The 24,028-nt window shown below is 46.4% G+C and overlaps 2 protein-coding genes across 3 annotated transcripts in view; both read left to right on the forward strand.

Annotated features, from left to right (window-relative positions):
• Positions 1–3,569, forward strand: part of LOC108523812 (zinc finger protein 813-like) — a 65,433-nt gene extending 61,864 nt beyond the window's left edge. Inside the window, 2 exon segments of the mRNA XM_017864591.1 lie at positions 309–435; positions 1,608–3,569. Of these exon segments, the coding sequence (XP_017720080.1) occupies positions 309–435; positions 1,608–3,352 (1,872 nt within the window). The 3' untranslated portion in view covers positions 3,353–3,569.
• A 4,751-nt stretch (positions 3,570–8,320) lies between these two features.
• LOC108523816 (zinc finger protein 888-like) overlaps positions 8,321–24,028 on the forward strand; it is a 16,566-nt gene continuing 858 nt past the window's right edge. Inside the window, exons 1-4 of one of the 2 annotated variants that reach the window (XM_017864601.1) lie at positions 8,321–9,827; positions 10,117–10,198; positions 10,709–10,863; positions 18,431–18,557. In XM_017864601.1, coding sequence (XP_017720090.1) covers positions 10,816–10,863; positions 18,431–18,557 — 175 coding nt within the window. In that variant the 5' untranslated portion in view covers positions 8,321–9,827; positions 10,117–10,198; positions 10,709–10,815. Of the gene's footprint in view, positions 9,828–9,950; positions 10,025–10,116; positions 10,684–10,708; positions 10,864–18,430; positions 18,558–24,028 lie in introns of those variants that run through there. The other variant, XR_001883906.1, reaches the window with a different exon arrangement.

Raw genomic sequence — 24,028 nt, forward strand, 5'->3', positions numbered from 1 at the left:
GCCTGGCTAATTTTTTGTGTTTTTAGTAGAGACGGGGTTTCACTGAGTTAGCCAGGATCCCGGACATATGTTTTTTATATTTTCCATAAAACTGAGACTTCCACAGTGAGTTAGATTTTAAAATCTATAATGGGAAAGTACAATAAAACACAACTGTACAGAAAAAACTGTTCAAAGATACGTTAGCATGGATTTGTGAGAACACAGTCTTGGATCAAATCAATGCTTATTTTCTCTTTTCTCATTTTGTGTGATGGTGATGACTTTGTCCTCCCTAATGTTTTGTGGAAATGTGTGTTTCATTTTAGGGACGCTTGACTTTCAGGGATGTGGCTATAGAATTCTCTTTGGAGGAGTGGAAATGCCTGAACCCTGCACAGAGGGCTTTATACAGGGCTGTAATGTTGGAGAACTACAGGAACCTGGAGTCTGTGGGTGAGAAAAATGTGTCTCCACACGTGAGGAATCTGTCTTTGTCTACCTTGGCTCTTCCTGATTTTGTATTCTCTTTTGTGATTTTGTGATACATGCTTTTGATGTACATGTCATTCTTTTCTGCAGTGATGACCCTCCTATCTGTCATGGATAGCTTCTTAGAGACTCTCCTATGGAGTGGTTTTACATAAAAACAGAACACTTATTAACACTCTGACTAATACAATTGAATATCATCCTGCTCTAGGCAGAGATGTCCCTGGAAGCCCTGAGCAGAATTGTCAGCGTGGCCCAGGATACGAGATAGAAAGCATGACACTGACACTGACTGACAAGTGTTCCCAGCTGTGGTTCTGGTTTTGTTTTATTATTATTTTTTTTTTTTGAGACAGAGTCTCCCTCTGTTGTTCAGGCTGTAGTGCAGTGTTGTGATCTCAGCTCAGTACAACCTCCACCTCCTGCATTCAAGCAATTCTCATACCTCCGCCTCCCAACCTAACTGGAATTACAGATGCAAGCCATGATACCTTGCTAAGTTTTGTATTTTTATTAGAGATGGGGTATCACCATGTTGACCAGGCTGGTCTCAAATTCCTGGTCTCAAGCAATCTGCCCACCTCAGCCTCCAGCCAAGTGTTGGGATTGAAAACCTGAGCCACCATGCTTGGCCTTTCATTCTGGTTTTTAGGGAGCGTCACAGAAGCATCTCTCACTGGTACCGTGACAGTGATCATCACACAAACTAATGATCATCTTCTCTAAGCAGCAGTCACTGCTGTAGAAGTTCCTCCTAGGGAGGACATCGTTCAGGCTCACTGCCTCATGTATATGAGGCTCTTGACTGAACTGTTTTTGTTTGACATGGAATTTTGCTCTTGTTGCCCAGGCTGGAGTGCAATGATGTGATCTCTGCTCACCACAACCTCTGCCTCCCAGGTTTAAGAAATTCTCCTGCTTCAGCCTCCTGAGTAGCTGGGATTACAGGCACCCACCATCATACCTGGCTAATTTTTGTATTTTTAGTAGAGAGAGGGTGTTCTTAAACTTTGAAGATCATATTTGGAAAGTTTAACATAAGTATTGCTTTTTGTGTAATATTAACACATTTCAATATTAACTATTATTTACCATATGTACTTAATTGGAAACCTATTGGTTTTTATATTTTTTAGATAGCTCTTTTAAAACCATGATGGAGTACTCATCAACAGGGCAAGGCAATACAGAAGTGTTCCACACAGAGATGTTGGAAAGACATGAAAGTCATCACTTTGGAGATTTTTGCTTCCCAGAAATCAAGAAAGATATTCATGACTTTGACTTTCAGTGCCAAGAAATTAAAAGAAAGGTCCATGAAGCACCCATGACAAAAATCAAAAAGTTGACTGGTAGTACACACCGACATAATCAAAGACATGCTGGAAACAAGCCTATTAAAGATCAGCTTGGATTAAGCTTTCATTCACATCTGCCTGAACTGCACGTATTTCAGACTGAAGGGAAAATTGATAATCAGGTAGAGAAGTCTATCAACAATGTTTCCTTGGTTTCAACATCCCAAAGAATTTCCAGTAGGCTCAAAACCCATATTTCTAATAGGTATGGGAAGAATTTTCTCCGTTCTTCATTATTCACACAAATACAGGAAGTACGCATGAGAGAAAAACCTTTCCGATGTAATGAGTGTGGCAAAGCCTTTAATTATAGCTCACATTTAAGGAGACATCACATAACCCATTCAGGAGAGAAACAACATAAATGTGATGTATGTGGCAAAGTCTTTCATCAAAAGCAATACCTTGCATGGCACCATAGAGTCCATACTGGAGAAAAACCTTACAAGTGTAATGAGTGTTGCAAGACCTTCGGTCACAAGTCATCTCTTACACGCCATTATAGACTTCATACTGGAGAGAAACCTTACAAATGTAACGAGTGTGGTAAGACCTTCCGTCAGACATCATCCCTTGTAGGCCATCGTAGACGTCATACTGGAGAGAAACCTTACAAATGTGAAGAATGTGACAGAGTTTACAGTTGCAGATCACAACTTGAAACACATAGGCGAATTCATACAGGAGAGAAACCATACAAATGTAAGGTTTGTGACAAGGCTTTTAGGCATAATTCATGCCTTTCACGCCATAACAGAGTTCATACTGAAGAGAAACCTTACACATGCAATGAATGTGGCAAGGTTTTCCGGCGTGATTCATACCTTGCACAACATCAGAGAGTCCATACTGGAGAGAAACCTTACACATGTAATGAATGTGGTAAGGTTTTTAATCAAAAAGCACACCTTGCATGTCATTATCGACTTCATACTGGAGAGAAACCTTACAAGTGTAATGAGTGTGGCAAGACCTTCAGTCAGAAGTCATCCCTTGTAGGCCATCGTAGACTTCATACTGGAGAGAAACCTTACAACTGTCATGAGTGTGGCAAGACCTTTGCTCGAAATTCATCCCTTGTAATTCATAAGGCAATTCATACTGGAGAGAAACCTTACAAGTGTAATGAATGTGGCAAGGTTTTTAATCAACAATCAAACCTTGCACAACATCAGAGAGTTCATACTGGAGAGAAACCTTACAAGTGTAATGAGTGTGGCAAGACCTTCAGTCATATGTCATCCTTTGTATACCATCATAGACTTCATAATGGGGAGAAACCGTACAAGTGTAATGAGTGTGGCAAGACCTTGAGTCATATGTCATCCTTTGTATGTCATCATAGACTTCATACTGGAGAAAAACCTTATAAGTGCAATGAGTGTGGCAAAGTCTTTAGTGGGCAGTCATCACTTATTCATCATCAAGCAATCCATGGTATAGGCAAACTTTACAAATGTAATGATTCTCACAAAGTCCTCAGTAATGCTACCATCATTTGCAAATCATTAGAGAATTCATAATGAAGAGAGATCTTACAAGTGTAGTAAATGTGGCAGATTTTTCAGACATCATTCATAGCTTGCAGTTCATTGGCGAACTCATACTGGAGAGAAACCTTAGAAATATCATGATTGTGGCAAGGTCTTCAGTCAAGCTTCATCTTATGCAAAACAAGAGAATTCATACAGGAGAGAAACCTCACAACTGTGATAATTGTGGCAAAGTTTTTTTTTTTTTTTTTTTTGAGACGAAGTCTTATTCTTTCGCCCAGGCTGGGGTGCAGTGGCACAATCTTGGCTTACTGCAACCTCCGCCTCCCAGGTTCATACGATTCCCCTTCCTAGCCTCCCGAGTAGCTGGGACTACAAGCATGCTCCGGCTAATTTTTATGTTTTTAGTAGAGACAGGGTTTCACCATGTTGGCCTGGCTGTTCTCAACTCTTGACCTTGTGATCTGCCCACTTTGGCCTCCCAAAGTGCTGGGATTACAGGCATGAGCCACCGCGCCCAGCATGGCAAAGTCTTTACATTTTACATTCACACTGCATTAGACATCAGAGAATCTATACTGGACAGAAATCTTACAAATGCCTTAGGTGTGGCAAGGTCTTTAGTCTGAGGTCTCTCCTTGCAGAACAACAGGAAATTCATTTTTGAGATAATTGCAGTGGCGCGATCTCTGCTCTCTGCAAGCTCCACCTCCCAGGTTCACGCCATTCTCCAGCCTCAGCCTCCCAGGTAGCTGGAACTACAGGTGCCTGCCACCATGCCCGGCTAATTTTTTGTATTTTTAGTAGAGACAGGGTTTCACCGTGTTAGCCAGGATGGTCTCGATCTCCTCACCTTGTGATCTGCCCGCCTCGGCTTCCAAAGTGCTGGAATTAAAGGCATGAGCCACCGCGCCCAGTCATCAATGTATTTCTTGAATGTATTTGATTGATGTCTAATGCCTCCCTAAACAGTCTAAGAACAAGCTGTTCTCCATTACCTTGGACACATGTTCTCAGGACCTCCTGAGGGTTGTGTCACAGGCCATGGTCATTCATATTTAGCTCAGAATAAATCTCTAAAGATATTTTACAGAGTTTGACTCTTTTCCATGATAAGAACAACTCATTTTAAGTGCAGCATGAAATAACAAACGTAAGGAACACCTGGGCAATTTATATGCACTGTTTCAATGGCAGTGCTTTTTTTTTTTTTAATTACTTTTTTTCTTATTGACATGGAGGAGGGAGCTCTGGGGTAGAGGGTCTTACTTTGTCACCCAGGTTGGCCTGGACCTCTGGGCTCCACGATCCTCCCGCTCCTGCTTCCTGAGTAGCTGGGACCCCAGACTCCCGCCACCCCGCCCGCATCCCTGCTGTGTTTAAGCTGCAGGTGGTGACCTCACTCCTCCCTGGCCTGAGCCCTCCGCTCCGCACCCCAGGCGGTGGCCCTAGGGAAGTCTCTGGAGCTGAGCACAGGGTGGACTCTCCCACCCCAGTGAATGGAGAATTGAAAGGGAGAGGATTTCCCTTCTGTTCTGTGGACCATCAGCATGAAGTAGGTTTCGCTCAGGCAGGGCTTTGCATTTCGCATTCTAGTTTGCATTCCTGCCCTAGACAGTTTCCAGGCTTTGGAATTAAATTGCTAAAATTAGTTTCATTAGCAAGGAACTTTCCTGTGTCCAATGACCGCCCCACGTCGACTTCTCAGAGAGGTACTATTTCCCTGACTGCTCAGCTGCTCCAGCCTCACTGGCGGGTTTCGCCTCCAAAACCCGGAAAACAGAGGCGCCGAGAGCGAGAGGGAAGGAAGCTCCCCCTCCTTCCCGCCCCCGCAGACCCCTCACGGTCCAGGACTCTTGTCCCTCGCGCCAGGTCATCTGTCCTTCGCGCCCCGCCCCGGCCTCGCTCAGGTCCAGTCCACCTCTTCGTGACCGTTCCCGGCCTCGCCGGGGCCCGCCCACCTCCTGGGTGTCCCGCCCAGGCCTGGCTTCTGTCCTTTTCTGATTGGCACAGACCGGGAAGCAGGTAGCGTGGACTGAAGGTTGCGCGGCCATCTGTGCGCTTCCCAGTTCTCTGGTGCTGCTATACCGGGGACGTGGGGTCCCCACAGACCTGGAAATTTCAGCCCCTCTTTCTCAATCCAGACCAAATTGAGACGTCCGGCCAGAGTCCGTGAGTGGCTTCCTTTTGAATTTAAAGTCGACCTGACGCCGGTCCCGTCCACTGTCTTTCTGCAGTGGGATTGTGCAGCCACCTCATGTCGCGAAACTTTCCTTCACAAAACACCTCCCGATCGCTCCTCCCACCTCGCGCTGTTTCAAGTCCTCACCCGCGAGCTGGATTCTCGCCCTGGGGGCCTCGTGGCCTCGCTGTTATGTCGGCCTGTGGCGCGCAGCGCCGCAGCCCCAGTCCCGGGGAGGCCGCGTCCTCTGCCTGATCCTGGGATCTTGCAGACCCCACCCCTGTCCGAAGGCGCCGTCCCCCCCCAACCTCCCTCCTCCTGCCGGGCCCAGCTTCTCCCCAGTTCCAATCCCTGGAAAACGTGCTCTTCCTGGAGGCAACCCTCTTCTCCATCCTCTTCTCCATCCTCTCCCTGTTGCTACCGGAAGGCAGGCCTTGAGTGTGAGGTTTCTAGATTCTTGGCTTTTGAACACAGAATTGGAAAAAACAAACAAACAAACCCCCACAAAGTAACAAAAGAACGAAGCGGCAAAAGCAGGAATTTATTCCATCAGGAAAGCACTCCACAGCGGGGAGTGAGTCTAAACGAGCATCTCCAGGGCCCCTTTTACAGTTTTGCGGGATTAAAGTATTTCTTTTGAGGTCCTTATGGGCTATTCCTTATCTGGGTGAAGGATGTGGCCTTTGGCCAATGAAATGCTGAGGTGAATGGGCCCGAGGCCCATGGGTGCCCTATGCAGATGAAGGTATGGCCAGTGCTCGGCTGCGGCCACTCCTGGGCTCTTTTCCTTTCCACCTGAGATGTAGTGGAAGAGGGAAGACGGTGGGGAGAGCAGCCTTTGATCCCTTGTTACTCTAGGTGGGGAAATGGGGTTTTTCCTTTTTATCTAGTTTAGGAAAGTTCGGGTTAATTGGCCTTAGATTCGCTGCTCCCAGACCCAGGACCCAGATGTTTCCTTTTTCTCCTTTTTTATTGGAGATGGGGTCTCACTCTGTTGCCCAGGCGGGAGAGCAGTGACAGCCTCACAGCTCACTACAGCCTCAACTTCCTAGGCTCCAGGGATCCTCCCACCTCAGCCTCCAGAGTAGCGGGGACCACAGCTGCGCGCCACAACACTGCGCTAATTTTTGTGTTCTTGGTAAAGACGGGCTTTCGCCATGTTGCTCAGGTTGATCTCCAACTCCGGGGCTCAAGCGATGCAGCCGCGTCGGCCTCCCAAACTGCTGGGAGTACAGACTTGAGCCACCACACCCGCCTTCTTTCTTAATTAAAAATAGTAATAATAGGCCATGCACAGTAGCTCATGCCTATAATCCTAGCACTTTGGGAGACTGAAGCGGGCAGATAACCTGAGGTCAGGAGTTCGAGACCAGCCAGGCCAATATGGTGAAACCTCGTCTCAACTAAAATACGGAAATTAACTGGGTGTGGTGATGGGCGCCTGTAATCCCAGCGACTCGGGAGGCTGAGGCAGGAGAATCACTTGAACCCGGGAGACTGAAGTTGCAGTGAGCCGAGATCGACTGGGCGATAGAGCTAGACTCTGTCTCAAAAAAAATAAAATAACTACTTCTCAAATAAGCTTTGGTAGAATCTTATGAGCCCACATCATTATTTTTCCAACTGTAATATGCGTTCAAAATTTTCTTCTTTGACCCCACATTTCATTAGATGTATATATTTTTAATTATCTTAAAATCGTTTCTTTATGAAATTTATTGTGTTCAGTTTACGTGGAGGACTGCATGCTTTCTTGTCTGTATGATATATTGGAAACACTTTCTATTTCCTGATACATGATTTTAGGTTGTTTCTTGATAAAGATATCAAGGATCTATTTTCTTTTTTTCCTTCTTTTTTTTTTTTTTTTTTTTGAGTTGGAGTTTTGCTCTTGTTGCCCAGACTGGAGTGCCATGGCGTGATCTCGGATCACGGCAACTTCTGTCTCCCGGGTTCAAGCGATTCTCCTGCCTCAGCCTCCGGACTAGCTGGGATTACAGACATGTGCCACCATGCCCGGCTAATTTTGTATTTTAGTAGAGATGGAATTTTTCCATGTTGGTCAGGCTGGTCTCGAATTCCTTATGTCAGGTGATCTGCCCACCCCAGCCTCCCAAAGTGCTGGGATTTCAGGCATGAGCCACCACTCCTGGCCCCAGGGCCTTTTTTTTCTTTATGCTGACATCAAAATTTAGTTCAACTAGCCTATTACTCCATTTTCTTTCCTTATGTCATCTGATAAAATGGTGAACTGTGAGCTTCTGAGGAAACGTTCCCCTCAAGTTTCTCTGGTCCATGATATTCTTTGCAGATGTTGAAGGATGAGCTGGATTGACTTGGAACCTTTTTCCAGCAGAGCCCATGTGTTTATGAAAAAAACATTCGCTCAGAGCTTATGTCTACCACTGCCTCTCTTTCAGTGTTTTAAACACCTATAGCTATGTGTTCACAACTGTGTTTACTTTGGATATATTACTGTCATTTTTCTGGGAAAATAATTACATGTTTAGGATTCTTGCCATCAGAACCTTAGACATTGAAAGAGACATTTCTTTTGTTCGGGTATATAAAAGATGGTCCTGGAAATTTCTTTTTCTTTTTTTGAGACAGAGTGTCACTCTGTCACCCATGCTTGAGTGTATTGGCACGATCTTGCCTCACTGCAACCTCTGCCTCCGAGGCTCAAATGATCCACCCCAGTCAGCCTCCCAAATTGCTAGGACCACAGATGCACACCACCACACCTGGCTTGTTTTCTTACTTTTGGTAGGATGGGATTTCACCACGTTGCCAGGTTGGTGTCTCCAACTCCTGAGCTCGACTGATCCGCTTGTTTCAGCCTTCCGAAGTGCTGGGATTACAGGAGTGAGCCACCGCATATGGCCAGTCCTGGAATTTTCTAGAGGAGGATGACCAAAGCAGCCTGTAGACCCTTCCTGGCCATCACATGAAAACCAGTGACTCCTCCTTCCAAAACTCAGAGCTTCTCAGGATGACTTGGGGAAACGTCCCCCACTCTGAACCTCAGTGAGAGAAGACCAGAAAAGCTCAGTCAGAGTGACACTGACCCCTGAAATGATGGGCAAAATGGAGTGTGTGGTTTTTCCGGTAGGAGAGGGAGGTGCTTAGTTGTAATTTGAATTTTAAGTGGATTCCGGTCCTCCAAAAATGTAAAAAACAAAAGCACAGGAATGGAGAACACAGGGGATTAGCCTCAAATCATCTCCAACCTCTTCTTGTCTCTGTCCACACCCACTACCCTTCTTATCATCTCATCTCACAGTTTCAGCCCACAAAAATAACTCCATGTCCCTTGCAGGTTTCTCCCCTGAGCTCTACAATCCTGTGTCCAGTTGTCTCCTCAGCTGTCTTCTGGGACAGCAAACAGGCATCTCCACCTTCATGTGTCCAAAAGTGACTTCCTAAACCCCTAAACACATTCCCTTGCAGTCCTCAACATCTCAGGTGAGGATGACAGTGCACTTCCAGGAACTTAGCTGAACTTGACAGCATGTATTTTAAATATGGGAAATGAACTCCATTATTTGTAAGTGTTATAATTTATAACATAAATAATTTATAACGTAAAGCAAAGGTTGCATGTATACATAAAAGGAGTGAGAAAATACATCATTTCCAAAATTCTTTTGAGGTGTGGGGGAAAAATGTTTCAAGATGTCATCCCTATGGATCTGGGCTCCCAGGACCCCTCTGACCTCACCTCCTGCCTCCTCCTTGCTTCCTCTGCTCCAGCCATGCAGGCCTTTTTCCTTTTTCTGGGGCTGAGGTTGCTCTGTCTCAGGGCCTTCACATGGGCTATCCCTCTTTCTAGAACTCTCTGGCCCTTCAGCTGCAAGTGATAAGCTGTATATCATCCCTAAGTTTTGTTCTGACATCACCTTCTCTATGGAAAGATTTGTGATCTCCCACAGGCCTCCATGTGACATTACAGGCCCACCTTCACCCCCACCTCTGCTCTATGGTCCATGTTGCCTGTTCTGTGTGATTCTTTTTGCTCCTTCGCTGTTCACTGGATCCCGGTGAGAACAAGTCCCCAAGCAGAGAGCAGAGCCAGAAGGTGGGGCTGTGCTGGGCTGGCGCCGTCTGAATGGAGTTCAACCCTGGCTTCACATTAGTGTTCTCAGGCATTTTGCAAATACATCTTTTATGCTGTTTTATCAGAGATTGCTATTATCAGAGGATTAAACCCACCATCAATAATTCTTGCAATGGCCCTGGTGATTCTCATCTGTATCCAACATTGAACATCAAGGAAATTGTTTCCATGTTGAGAGCTGAGATCAGCCTGTGATCCACAGGGAGGTGAGGATGCTGTGGTCTGCATGGGGTTTGGTTAGTGCCAGATCTGTGCCCTGCTTCAGCGTGTGTGTGAACTTTTCCAGGAGGGGAACAAGATCTGAAAATGGGTTAAAATTACCCTTGTAGATCTTCCTGTGGGATGTTCTTATCTCTGCATGATCTCTGGTGCAGTGGGCAGCAGAGGACCGTCTTTCTCTCGGGTGAGGTCTCCCCCGTGTGTGTGTTTTGTCACAGGAAAGGAGGGAGTGATTTCTAAATATTAAATCTCTAATTTTTTTTTTTTTACATACAGTATTGATTTCCAAAGACTCATGTTACATAAGGAAGCCACCAAGAAGAGCAAAGAAAAGGATCCAGGGATGGCTCTTCCTCAGGTGAGTGATATTCCTCGGTGGATTCCGCTGTCTCTTTCCTTTCTGAAATGCCAGGCATTGTAGTAGCCAGTCTTCTGTGAGTCTGAAGCGTCCTGCCTCACACATTTGCTCCCACTCACCCAAGACTTTTCTCAGTCCTTGTCATCTTCACTTAAATTCCATCTCCTATAACCTAGTGAATGAGCTTGGGAAGAGGCGGCACAGGGCATGGGCCTGGGAAGGGCTCACACCAGACATGGATGGAGACGGGGTGAGGGTCCCGTGCAGTCAGTGATGTTGGGCGGCAGGGATTGTTCAGGAGCCACATCTGGGTGCACATTTAGCTCTTTCTGGACCAGGTAAGAGAAACTGTATATGAAAGTCATACATTAATGTACACTAATATGTGGTAAATTCTGGAAATGGAGACAAATTAGCGGAGATATTTTGTGTCTGATTTTGTAATGCATTTGAAGCTACACTAGTATGTCGATATGTCTCTGATTCAAAACTTTTTTTTTTAAGAGACAGGTGTCACTCTGGACCCAGTCTGGAATGCAGTGGAACAATTCTAGTTTACAGCAGCCTCAGATTCGTAGGCTCAAGTGATCTTCACATTAGCCTGCTAAGGAGGTAGAATGACAGACATGTGCTACCACGCCAGGCTAATTCTAATTTCAGAGAAGGTGAGAATGAGAGCTATGTACAGAATGAGGGAGGGAACCAGTGATGAAGATGAAGGGGGACCTGGGTGCAGATGGGCAGTGAGTTGATTGGGTGTGTTGAGGAAGTGATGGCATGTTGCGTCTTCTCTTTATAATGTAACACATTTAAAATTTTTAAAAATTATCCGGATGAGAATGAGAGTTGCCAAACTCCTGTCTCTACGTGTGGTGCATTTTATAGAGTCTAACTTCCCTTTGCAACCCCTCTTCAGCCAGAGGACAGTGACTTGACTCATTAGTTGTGGATCCCCCTCTTCCCTTTTCATGGATGGGGTGGGGAGTGGGGGAGTGAAGTAGGGCAAGAAGTGACTGAGTCTCTGTTACTACGTGGAGCTTGGTAAAAGAAATATTAAAGGTAATTTTGTTCTCTTTTTGTACTGTGTTTCCTTTTTTTCTAGTTCCTCTTTATTTCGTTAGTTGTTTTTTATTTTTTAATTTTAATTTTTATTTTTTTGAGACACTCTTACTGTTGCCCAGGCTGGAGTGCAGGGGCAGGATCACAGCTCACTGAAACTGTGATCAACCTCCTGGGCTCAAGTAATTTTCCCACCTCAGCCTCCTGAGTAGCTGGGATGACAAGCGCACCCCACCATGCCTGCCTAATGTTTGTATTACTATTATTATTAATTTCTGAGACTGTCTTTGTCACCCAGGCTGGAGTGCAGTGGAACGATCCCAGCTCACTGCAACTTCTGCCTCCTGGGGTCAAGCGATTCTCCTTCCTGAGCCTCCCAAGTAGCTGGGATTATAGGCGTGGACCACCACACCTGGCTAATTTTTGTATTTTTACAAAATACAGGCCGGGCGCGGTGGCTCAAGCCTGTAATCCCAGCACTTTGGGAGGGCGAGATGGGCGGATCACGAGGTCAGGAGATCGAGACCATCCTGGCTAACATGGTGAAACCCCGTCTCTACTAAAATACAAAAAACTAGCCGGGCGAGATGGCGGGCGCCTGTAGTCCCAGCTGCTCCGGAGGCTGAGGCGGAGCTTGCAGTGAGCTGAGATCTGTCCACTGCACTCCAGCCCCGTCTCAAAAAAAAAAAAAACAAAAAACAAAATACAAAACAGAGTTTCTCCATGTTGGCCAGGGTGGTCTCAAACTCCTGACCTGAAGCACTCTGCCTGTCTCGGCCTCCCAGAGTGCTGGAATTACAGGTGTGAGCCACTTTGCTCAACCAGATATTTGTGGGTTTTGTAGATACCAGAATTTGCCATGTTGTCCATGCTGGTTTTGAACTCCTGGGTTCAAGTGATCCAGCTGTATCTGCCTCTCAAACTTATGGGATTACATCCTTGAGCCACCATGTACAGCCTGTTTTTTAATTTAAAAACAAATTACTTCTGAAATAAGTTTTGGTAGAGTCATTTTTTGGAGATGGAGTTTTGCTCTGTCACTCAGGTTGGAGTGCAGTGATCTGATCTTGGCTGACTGCAACCTCTGCCTCTGGGTTCAAGCGATTCTCCTTCCTCAGCCTCCTGAGTAGCTGGGATTACATGCACTTGCTACCATACCGGGCTAATGTTTGTATTTTTAGTAGAGATGGGATTTCACCATGTTGGTCAGGCTGGTCTAGAACTCATCATCTTGTGATTCACCCACCTTGGCCACCCAAAGTGCTGGGATTGCAGGTGTAAGCAAGCACACCCAGCCTCTACTTTTTTTTTTTTTTTTTTTTTTGAGACGGGGTTGGGAAAAAAAAAACTCCGGAGCTGGGAAAAGTGGCTAACTTCTGTTGGCCATGCTGGTCTCAAACTCCTGACCTCAGGTGATCTGCCCACCTCGACCTCCCAAAATGTTGGGATTATAGGCATGAGCCATCGTGCCTGTCCACCCATGTATTCTTGACTGAAACAATTTGCTGTGTCTTAATTCTACAGCTCACCTACTTTCACTGTTTTCAAGGTCAATAGCTATGTGTTCACACTTCTGCATTTTATAAATGTTACTGTGATTTTCTTGTAAGGAAGAATTAAATGTAGGGAGTCAATAGCATCAGAACCTTGTAAAATAAGTTTCTTTAGCCCAGGTATGTGAAAGATGCTTCTCTAATTTTCAAGGATGGGGTGATAAAGACCAACCCTTCCCATTTGCCCTTCCAGGCTCCAATGTAAGAATTCACGCACCTTCTCACTCATCTCAGACCTTCTCAGAGTAACTTGGTGAAAATGTCCCTCCTCTGAGCCCCAGTGAGCCTCCCTGCAACTTGGAGATGAGGGGCTAGACCAGAAAAGCTCAACCTGAGTGACCTTGGCCCCTGAAATGACTGGCAAAATGGAGTGTGTGTCTGGGTGTGGCTTTTTTTGGGGGGGGAGAGAGGGGAGTGTCCAGTTGTAATTAAAATTTTCAATGGGATGCAGTACCCCAAAAATTTAAAAAAAAAAACAAAAAACAGAAGAATGGAAGACACAGAGACCATCTTTGGGGCCTTTCTCTGTATTAGGATATCACAGCTAAATCTAAAGCAAGTCATGTCTGTCCCTGGCAGGGAACCCTCCACCGGCTTCCCGTGTTCCCGAGGACAAAAGCTCAGCTCCTCACTGTGGCTCCACAGCCCTGTGTCCGGGGCCCCTGCCAGTGTCCAGCCTCCTCCTGGGAGCTTGCCCTCATCTCCTGACTCCCTCTGCCCTGGTCACATTTGCTTTTTTTCTCCCAAACATCAAAACCTTTTTTTGTCTCAGGTTGTTGTCCCTGCTCTTATCCTATGTCCCTAAATGATTATGGCACTGTCTTTCTTCTCCTCCTTCAGGTCTAGGCTCAGATATGTCTCCCCAACCCCCACCACCATCTGAAGTTCTCTCTGCCCATCAGTCTCTCTCACGTTACTCAGGTTTTAGTGCCTCTGCAGCTATCACATCAGAAATGCCCTTTTTCTTTTCTTTTCTTTTCTTTTCTTTTCTTTTCTTTTCTTTTTTTGTTTTGAGACAGTCTCATTCTATTGCCTAGGCTGTGATCTTGGCTCACTGCAACCTCTGTCTCGTGGGTTCAAGCAATTCTTGTGCCTCAGCCTCCCAAGTAGCTGAGATTACAGATGTGTGCAACCACACCTGGCTAATTTTTGTATTTTTCATTTTATTTGATTTTATTCTATTTTATTTTTGAGTCTCACCCCCTCACCCAGGCTGGAGTGTGGTGTCATGATCTGGGCTCACTGCAACCTCCACCTCCCAGGTTCAAGCGATTCTCCTGCCTCAGCCTCCCAAGTAGCTGGGATTACAGATGCCCACAACCCCAGCTACTTTTTGTATTTTTAGCACAGATGGAGTTTCAGTTGGCCAGGCTGGTCTGGAACTCCTGACCTCAAGTGATCCACCCGCCCCAGCTTCCTAGAGTGCTATAGTGCTGGGATTACAGGCATGAGCCACTGCCCTGGCCCAACTTTTTGTATTTTTAGTAGAGACAGGCTTTCACTGTGTTGGAAGGCTGGTCTCAAATTGCTGACCTTAGGTCATCTGTCTGCCTTGGCCTCCCAATGTGCTGAGATTACAGGCGTGAGTCACCACACCCGGAAAGAAGGGCCCTTCTGAGTGGATTACTTTTAGTGTTTTGTAACTCCCTTCATTGAAGAATGCACAGTTCTCATCTTGGCCACAGGACAACTGCAGCACCTACTCTGGGGTTATGGTTTAGATGCTGAGGTGTCCTCAGGGAAGACTGAGGAGCTGGGGCAAGTGTGGGGATGGTCCCACATTTCTTCTGGAAATTTCAACTCTAATTGATCTGAACTTCCTACGGTTATTTATTTCAGTCAAAATAAGAGAAGGCCTCACTGAGGTCAGAAAAGCCCTACAGACCAGACCCTGTGTCCTCAGCCAGTCCCAAGGCATTCCCATTTTTGCCATCTGTGTCACTGCCTCACTCCAGCTCCTGTGTCTTCCATGCTCTGCACATCACCAGGGCCTAGTTTGGCCATCATGGGCAGGGGCTTTGCCACAAGCAGGTGATGCACTCAGAGTCAGGGGTCCTGGGTTCCCTTCAGGAAGGGTGGGGAGAAGGTCAGGGACCTAAGGGGCATGAAGAACACACCCCTACACAGCTAGTTCTGTTCCGGAGGAGCTGGAGGCTCCATGACTTCAGGAAAGATTCTTCCAAGAATCAGAGTGCAAACAGCACAGTGCATTGCAGCCCGAGGGCCACCTCCTCCTGCCAGGCCAGGATTAGGGCAGCTGCCAATGGAAGTCACTTATTAATGTGCGCAAAGTATGTGGTAAATCCTAGAAAAGGAAACCAATAAGAGGAAATCTTTTCTGCCTGATCTTACGCTACATTTTTAGGTAATTGAATGAGTTTCTGTTTTTCTGACTCCCAAAATCTTACTAATTAGAATGGAAAGTTTATACCCAGACATGAATGATATGTTAATGATTCCATCATTATTTTAAGAATATGCAATCAACCTAAATAATAGCTAGAGATTCTTTAAGCCATTCTTAGCACTTTAAGCTCATGGAGACTGGTGTTACTGTGGAGAGGCTTGGAAAACAGGTTTTTGGTAAAAAAAAGGTTATAATTTTGTCAAATATGTGAGCAGTACTTTCGTTTTTTTTTTTGTTTTGTTTTGAGACAGTGCCTCACTCTGTCATCCAGGCTGTAGTGCAATGGCGAGATCTCGGCCCACTGCAACCTCCACCTCCCGGGTTCAAGCAATTCTCCTGCCGCAGCCTTCTGAGTAGTTGGGACTACAGGCGAACACCACCACACCCAGCTAATTTTTCTATTTTTAGTAGAGACGGGGATTCACCATGGTAGTAGAGACCACCAGCCTTGTCTTGAACTCACCTTGAAATCCATCCGCACTGGGCTCCCAAAGTGTTGGGATTACAGGCATGAGCCACCATGCCTGGCCACTTTTTTTAATCCTAGTGGATCAAACCATGTTCTCATTCCTGCTATTATTATTATTATTATTATTATTATTATTATTGATACAAAGTCTTGCTCTGTTGCCCAGGCTGGAGTGCAGTGGCATGATCTCGGCTCCTGGGTTCAAGCAATTCTTCTGCCTCTACCTCCCGAGTAGCTGGAATTATAGGCCCCTGCCACCACGCTGAGCTAATTTTTTTGTAGTTTTAGTAGAGACCAGGTTTTACCATGTTGGCCAAGCTGGTCTCTAACCCCTGCCTTCAGGTGCTCCAACTGCCTCAGACTCCCAGAGTGCTGCGATTACAGGTGCAAGCCACCGTGCCCAGCCCCACTAATTATTATTATTATTATTTTATTTTATTTATTTATTTTTATTTATTTATTTTTTTGAGACGGAGTCTCGCTCTGTCGCCCAGGCTGGAGTGCAGTGGCCGGATCTCGGCTCACTGCAAGTTCCGCCTCCCGGGTTTATGCCATTCTCCTGCCTCAGCCTCCCAAGTAGCTGGGACTACAGACACCTGCCACATCACCCGGCTAGTTTTTTGTATTTTTTAGTAGAGACGGGGTTTCACCTTGTTAGCCAGGATGGTCTCGATCTCCTGACCTCGTGATCCGCCCGTCTCGGCCTCCCAAAGTGCTGGGATTACAGGCTTGAGCCACCGCGCCCGGCCTATTATTTTATTTTTGAGACAGAGTCTCACTCTGTTACTGAGGCTGGAGTGCAGTGGCATGATCTTGTCTCACTAAAACCTCCGCCTCCAGGGTTCAAACAATTCTTCTGCCTCAGCCTCCTGAGTAGCTGGAATTACAGGCATGTGACACCACAACCAGCTAATTTTTATATTTTTGGTAGAGATGCGGTTTCACCATCTTGGTCTGGGTGGTCTTGAACTCCTGACCTTGTGATCCACCTGCTTCAGCCTCCCAAAGTGCTGGGATTACAGGCGTGCACTACCACCATGCCTAGCCTAATTATTATTAAATATATATTGTTATATTTAAACATCACATGATGTATATGTTTGTTTTGTGGTAATACTCCAAGCAAAGCTGCAGCTTAGGCCCTTGGCCATAGAGCATCTCCTTTCCCTGTCACGTCCTCCACCCTCCTTCCAGCCTCACTGGGGAGCCGCTACTGTCAGTTCTGTGTTAGGTGTCAGAGCAAGTCTTGTACACATGTATTTTTGCATAGTTATGAGACTTTAGGAAAAATTCTGCAGTAAATTAAAATTTTTTAAATATTTATTTGTTTACTTTAGGTTTGGGGCTACCTGTGAATGAATGGGGTTTTTCGTACAGATTGTTTCATTGTTTAGATACTAAACCCAGTACCCAATAGTTATTTTTTATTTACTTATTTTTTTGAGACAGAGTTTGGCTCATGTTGCCCAGGCTGGAGTATAATGGCATGATCTTGGCTCACTGCAGCCTCCGCCTCCTGGGTTCAAATGATTCTTCTGCCTCAGCCTTCTGAGTAGCTGGGATTACAGGTGTCCACCAGGACACGTGGCTAATTTTTTGCATTTTTAGTAGAGGCAGGGTTTCACTGTGTTGGCCAGGCTGGTCTTGAAGTCCTGACCTCAGGTGATCCACCTGCCTCGGCCTCTCAAAGTGCTGGGATTAGAGCAATGTATCCCCTTACCTAGCTGAATTTTAGTTTCTGATCTTTCACTGTGGTCATTGTCATCTCTGAGAACATCACTTATGCTCTGTCTAATCTGGATACTGAATGTCACTTGGTGTGTCAATAAAATATTCTAACATTGCTTTTTTTGTTTTGTTTTGTTTTTGGAGACAGAGTCTTGCTCTGTTGCTCAGGTTGGAGTGCAGTGGCTTGAACTCGCCTCACTACAACTTTTGCCTCCCGGTGTCAAGCAATTCTCCTGCCTCAGCCTTCCCAGTAGCTGGGACCACAGGCTCACGCTGTTACACCTGGCTAATTTTTTGTATCTTAGTAGAGATGCGGTTTCACCGTGTTGTCCAGGCTGGTTTTGAACTCCTGAGCTCAGGCAATCTGCTCGCCTTGGTCGTGAACTGCTAGGATTACAGGCATGAGCCATCATGACTGGCCACTACCATTTCCATAACGGGAACCCTGCATTGATTTTTTGTTTGTGTCTTTCTTGTATTATCCACAAACATAAGAAATTCATGGCCGGGCGCGGTGGCTCAAGCCTGTAATCCCAGCACTTTGGGAGGCCGAGACGGGCGGATCACGAGGTCAGGAGATCGAGACCATCCTGGCTAACACAGTGAAACCCCGTCTCTACTAAAATACAAAAAAAAAAAAAAACTAGCCGGGCGAGGTGGCGGGCGCCTGTAGTCCCAGCTACTCGGGAGGCTGAGGCGGGAGAATGGCGCAAACCCGGGAGGCGGAGCTTGCAGTGAGCTGAGATCCGGCCACTGTACTCCAGTCCGGGCGACAGAGCGAGACTCCGCTTCAAAAAAAAAAAAAAAGAAATTCATACTGAGAGGGTATCATGATCTCTTTAAAAAGTGTAATCAAACACAACTGGGAAGACATCATGTGGTAAAAAGTCCCTTACTCGGATGTTAGAACATTCACTACAATGAAATCCATGCTTTCCCCTCTCTCCTCTTCTCATTTTCAGTAAAGATAAGAACTTCTCCCATAGCCATTTGCTTAAAATGTGTTTTTATTTCAGGGTCTGTTGACATTCAGGGATGTGGCCATAGAATTCTCTCAGGAGGAGTGGAAATGCCTGGACCCTGCTCAGAGGACTCTATACAGAGACGTGATGCTGGAGAATTACAGGAACCTGGTCTCCCTGGGTGAGGAGAACTTCCCTCCTGGGGATGTGCCCTTGTGTATCTTTGCATTTTCTCTTGTTGCCTCTTGGGAGCCTCATCCTTGCTTGACTAAAGTGGGAGCCATATTGATTTTGACATGAAAAGCTTCGTAATGTAGGGTCTGGACTTTCACTGTCCCCTTTGTTTAGACGTTCTGCATTCTTCATGATAGCTCAGTGGGGCTTCCAGAAGTAAAGTAGGCATAAAACCTTATGGCAGGCCAGGCATGGAGACCCATGCCTGTCATCACTCCCACTTCAGGAGGCCAAGGCTTCTGGATTACTTCAGGTCAGGAGTTCAAGAGAAGCCTGGTCAACATGGTGAAACCCCATCTGTATTAAAAATACAAGCATGCCGGGCGCGGTGGCTCAAGCCTGTAATCCCAGCACTTTGGGAGGCCGAGACGGGCGGATCACGAGGTCAGGAGATCGAGACCATCCTGGCTAACACAGTGAAACCCCGTCTCTACTAAAATACAAAAAAAACTAGCCGGGCGAAGTGGCGGGCGCCTGTAGTCCCAGCTACTCGGGAGGCTGAGGCAGGAGAATGGCGTAAACCCGGGAGGCGGAGCTTGCAGTGAGCTGAGATCCGGCCACTGCACTCCAGCCCTGGCGACAGAGTGAGACTCTGCCTCAAAAAAAAAAAAAAAAAAAATACAAACATTAGCCGGGCGTGGTGGCACACATTTGTAATGCTAGCTACTAGAATGGCTAAGGAAGGTGAATCGCTTGAACCTAGAAGCAGATGGTTGCAGTGAGCCAAGACTGTGCCACTGCACTCCAGCCCAGGGAACAGAGCAAGACTGTCTCAAAAAACAAAACAAAAGAAAACAAAACCTTATGGCAGACTTTAAAGATATCCAGTTCTGGTTGGGTATGGTGGCTCACACCTGTAATCTCAGCATTTAGGGAGGCCAAGACAAGGGAATCACCTGAAGTCGGGAGTTCGAGACCAGCCTGACTAACATGGAGAAACCTTGTCTCTACTAAAAATACAAAATTAGCCAGGGGTGGTGCATGCCTGTAATCCCAGTCGCTCAGGAGGCTGAGGCAGGAGAATCTCTTGAACTGGGGAGGTGGAGGTTAGATCACGCCATTGCACTCTGGCCTGGGCAACAAAGTGAAATTCCATCTCAAAAAAACAAAAACCCAGTTTCCTGTTTGCTTCTCCTGTGCTTTTGATTCAGTAGTTCTTGGAAGAGACCTTGATGTCCATGTATTACATATTACAATGCTCCGTAAGCCTTAAGAAGTAGGCAGTGAGTGGAGGAATTTGTGAAATATTTTTCTAGGTTTTTCTGTAATGTCTTCTTTCCTACTGAAACATTGGGCTGGGACTCATAAAAACATTATGTTCCTTTCTTTTTATAAGCAGGAGTCTCTTTCTGCACTGTTGTCACCATGTTGGGGCAAGGGAAAGAGCCCTGGACTGTGGAGAGTGAAGTGAAAATAGCAAAAAAATCTAGTTGGGTGGGAATTTATTACAGGTGTAAAGGCAGGTAAGAGCTCAGATGGGCAGAGTGGAAGCTCCACCTTCCAATAGTGTGTGGGGAAACTCTCTGCAAGTGGGAGAATTCTGTGGGAAAAGGAAAGTTTCAATCCTGAGATCTCAGAATGGACATCTTTCTTTGCTCCCACTTATTTTTCTGCTATTTATTTATTTATTTGACAGAGTCTCGCTATTTTGCCCAGGCTGGAGTACAGTGGCACAATAGGTCACTGCAACCTCTGCCACCTGAGTTCGAGTGGTTCTGCCTCAGCCTCCCAAGTAGCGCGGACTACAGGCATGCATCACCACCACAGCTGGCTAATTTTTGTTTTTTTAGGGGTTTTGCAATTTTGGCAAGTTTGATCTCAAACTCCTAACCCCAGGTAATTTGCCTGTCTGGGCCTCCCAAATGCTGAGATCACAGGTGTGAGCCACCACACCCGGCCCCTCTGCTCTTTAGATGTGTAGTACGTTGATCTTTCTGCCCTCTAGTGGTGCCACAACTCAGAGAAAAAGGCGGAGTCTTTACTTTATCCTGATGGGCAACAACACCTTATCATCTGGCTTCTGTGGCCTCTTTGCTTTCTTGACCCTGTGGCACAGGGAGGGCTGTGTCAAAGGGGTCTCTTTCCCCTGTGGTCTCTCCTTCTGTACTTGATTCCATCTGATGCTCCATTTTCTGTCCCTATAGATCAGAATGGAGGCCTCCATACACCTACCCCTTGACCTATTCAGGTTCCATCCCATTTGCTGTACTTGGAACACCCAATCAGGAGATGAGAAAACATGAGCTGTGCCTCCTTTGCCTCTGGGGCCCAGGATACCGCACAGATCCCTCTGTGCTTCTTCAAATAGTCTGCTTGTCTATTTGAAATATGAAAAAGGCCATGCGCTGTGGCCCACGCCTGTAATTCAAACACTTTGAGAGGCTGAGGAGGGTGGATCACTTGAGGTCGGGAATTTGAGACCAGCCTGGCTAACATGGTGAAACCCCGTCTCTACTAAAAATACCAAAAGTAGCCGGGTGTGGTGGCGGGTGTGTGTATTCCCAGCTACTTGAAAGACTGAGGCAGAAGAATCTCTTGAACCTAGGAGGCGGAGGTTGCAGTGAGCTGAGATTGCGCCCCTGCACTCCAGCTTGGGTGACAGAGCGAGACTCTGTCCTCCCGCCAAAAAAAAAAAAACTATGAAAAAACAAATGTGCTTTCCCTACTCTCACATGCTGCTGAGCACATAATGCCTCACTTCTGATCACCAAAATGTGTGTATTTCCCCTCAACAACATACAGATCTTGGATGGACAAAAACTGAATGTCCTGTAGTTGAATTCAGTTCTGACACTGTCTGCCTGGAGTTAGAGTGAGAACTCACAGGTCAAGGGTTGAGCTCCAGGCCGTCAAGGCTGCCCCTGACCTCAGACGCCAGTTCCAGGTAGTAGATGGTCACATGTTCTTCTGACCAACCAGCTGTAAGTTGGGTTTCGTCAACCCCTTTCTTGGGTTTGATTACTTTGCTAGGGTGGCTCACAAAACTCAGTGAAACACTTTCTTGAGTTCATGATGAAGGATGTTTCACAGGACATAGATGGACAGCCAGACGAGGAGATTCACGGGGTGAGGCAATAAAACGTAAATCCATAGTCACTCTTTGATATAACAGTTCCACACATGATTGATATAAAACAGAATACAAAGACTGTCACACAAAGGCCGGGTGCGGTGGCTCAAGCTTGTAATCCCAGCACTTTGGGAGGCCGAGACGGGCGGATCACGAGGTCAGGAGATCGAGACCATCCTGGCTAATACGGTGAAACCCCGTCTCTACTAAAAAATACAAAAAACTAGCCAGGCGACGAGGCGGGCGCGTGTAGTCCCCAGCTACTCGGGAAGCTGAGACAGGAGAATGGCGTGAACCCGGGAGGCAGAGCTTGCAGTGAGCTGAGAGCCGGCCACTGCACTCCAGCCTGGGCGGCAGAGCAAGACTCCATCTCAAAGAAAAAAAAAAAAAAAGACTGTCACACAAAATAGGAAAATTATTATTAAATAAATAAAATCCAACATCATGTATAATATGTAGAAATGAATAACAGTGTACTTAACACTAGAGGCATCTTTCCAGTGAGCTGTGCTCCACACAAGGACCGAGGGAAGATTCACTGGGTGTGTCGTGCCCCAGACCCTGTGTGTGTTCAGCATTTGGAAGCTCTCATCCCCCATAGTTTAGGGATTTGCGTGGAGGCTTCATCACGAAGTCATGATTGATGGTAACTCAGTCTCCAGCCCCTCTCCCCTTCCTGAAGGATGGTGGATGGCAGTGACTGTCCATGCCCCTAGGTCTAGCCTGTTCTTGCTGGTGATCAGCTCCATCCAGGAGACCATAGAGGCTGCCTCATTAGGACAAATCATGCTTCCGCACCCAGGACGTCCCAAGGTCTTTGGAGCTCTGTGTCAGGAACTGGGCAAAAGACCAATGTATGCATTTCTTCTTATTCCACAGGGCCCTCAGCCATTCTTCAGTTGTGCTTCATCCACACTTTACTGGTGTGTGTCACAGGGGAGTAGGTGGCTCTTCTGAGATGGTTACTCAGCTGAGTGGGAAAGACAGTCGACAGAAAGACCCTGTATTGGGGCCCACGGTCCTCGTGGGGGGCATAGGTCACTGGAATGATGCCCATGGTACAAAGTTCACTGTTATTTGTTTAAGCCACTACTTCTTTCATCTTGGACATTTCTATATATTACACCTGATCTTGGTTATTCACTTAATCATCAGTTTCTTTTTTTTTTTTTTTTTTTTGAGGCGGAGTCTCGCTCTGTCGCCCAGACTGGAGTGCAGTGGCACAATCTCGGCTCACTGCAAGCTCCGCCTCCCGGGTTCACGCCATTCTCCTGCCTCAGCCTCCTGAGTAGCTGGGACTACAGGAGCCCGCCACCACACCCGGCTAGTTTTTTGTGTTTTTTTTAGTAGAGACGGGGTTTCACCGTGTTAGCCAGGATGGTCTCGATCTCCTGACCTCGTGATCCACCCGTCTCGGCCTCCCAAAGTGCTGGGATTACAGGCTTGAGCCACTGCGCCCGGCATCATCAGTTTCTTGTGTGTGTGTGTGTGTGTGTGTGTGTGTGTGTATGACGAAGTCTTGTTCTGTCTGTTACCCAGGCTGGAGTAGAGTGGCACAATCTTGGCTCACTGCAGCCTCTACCTGCTGGGTTCAAGTGATTCTCCTGCCTCAGCTTCCCATATAACTGGGACTACAGGCACCCACCACCACGCCCAGCTAATTTTTGTGTTTTTAGTAGCTATGAGGTTTCACTCTTGGCCAGGCTGGTCTCAAACTCGTGACCCCAGGTGATCCTCATGCCTCAGCCTCCCAAAGTGATAGAATTCCAGGCATGAACCATGCACCCGGCCTCCCTCTACTTTTTTATTGTTCAGCGCTCTTGTAGTTTTACCCATTATTGAAAGTGGGATGTTGAAATCTCCTAGCATTACAATGGAGCCATTTTTTTTTTTAGTTCTGTAAACATTGGCTTTATATATGGAGCTCTGATATTCATGCATATATATCTCTAGTTATTGTATATTCTTGTTGAATTGACCCTATTATCATGATGTAATGTCTTTCCTTGTCTCCAGTAAAATATTTTCAAGTTAAAATATGTTTTAGGTCTGGGTGCGGTGGCTCATGCCTGTAATACCAGCACTTTGGGAGTCCAAGGTGGGCAAATCATGAGGTCAGGAGTTCTAGACCAGCCTGACCAACATGATAGAACCCTGTCTCTACTAAAATTACCAAAAATAGCCAACCATGCTAGTGTGCACTAATTCCAGCTACTTGGGAGGCGGAGGGAGAAGAATTGCTTGAACCCAGCAGGCAGAGGTTGCAGTAAGCTGAGATCACACCACTGCACTCCACCCTGGGTGACAGAGCAAGACCCCATCTCTAAAAAAAAAAAAAAATTACGGCC

Source organism: Rhinopithecus bieti, unplaced genomic scaffold (genome assembly GCF_001698545.2).
Source record: "Rhinopithecus bieti isolate Rb0 unplaced genomic scaffold, ASM169854v2 scaffold_2723, whole genome shotgun sequence".
Lineage (NCBI taxonomy): Eukaryota > Metazoa > Chordata > Mammalia > Primates > Cercopithecidae > Rhinopithecus > Rhinopithecus bieti.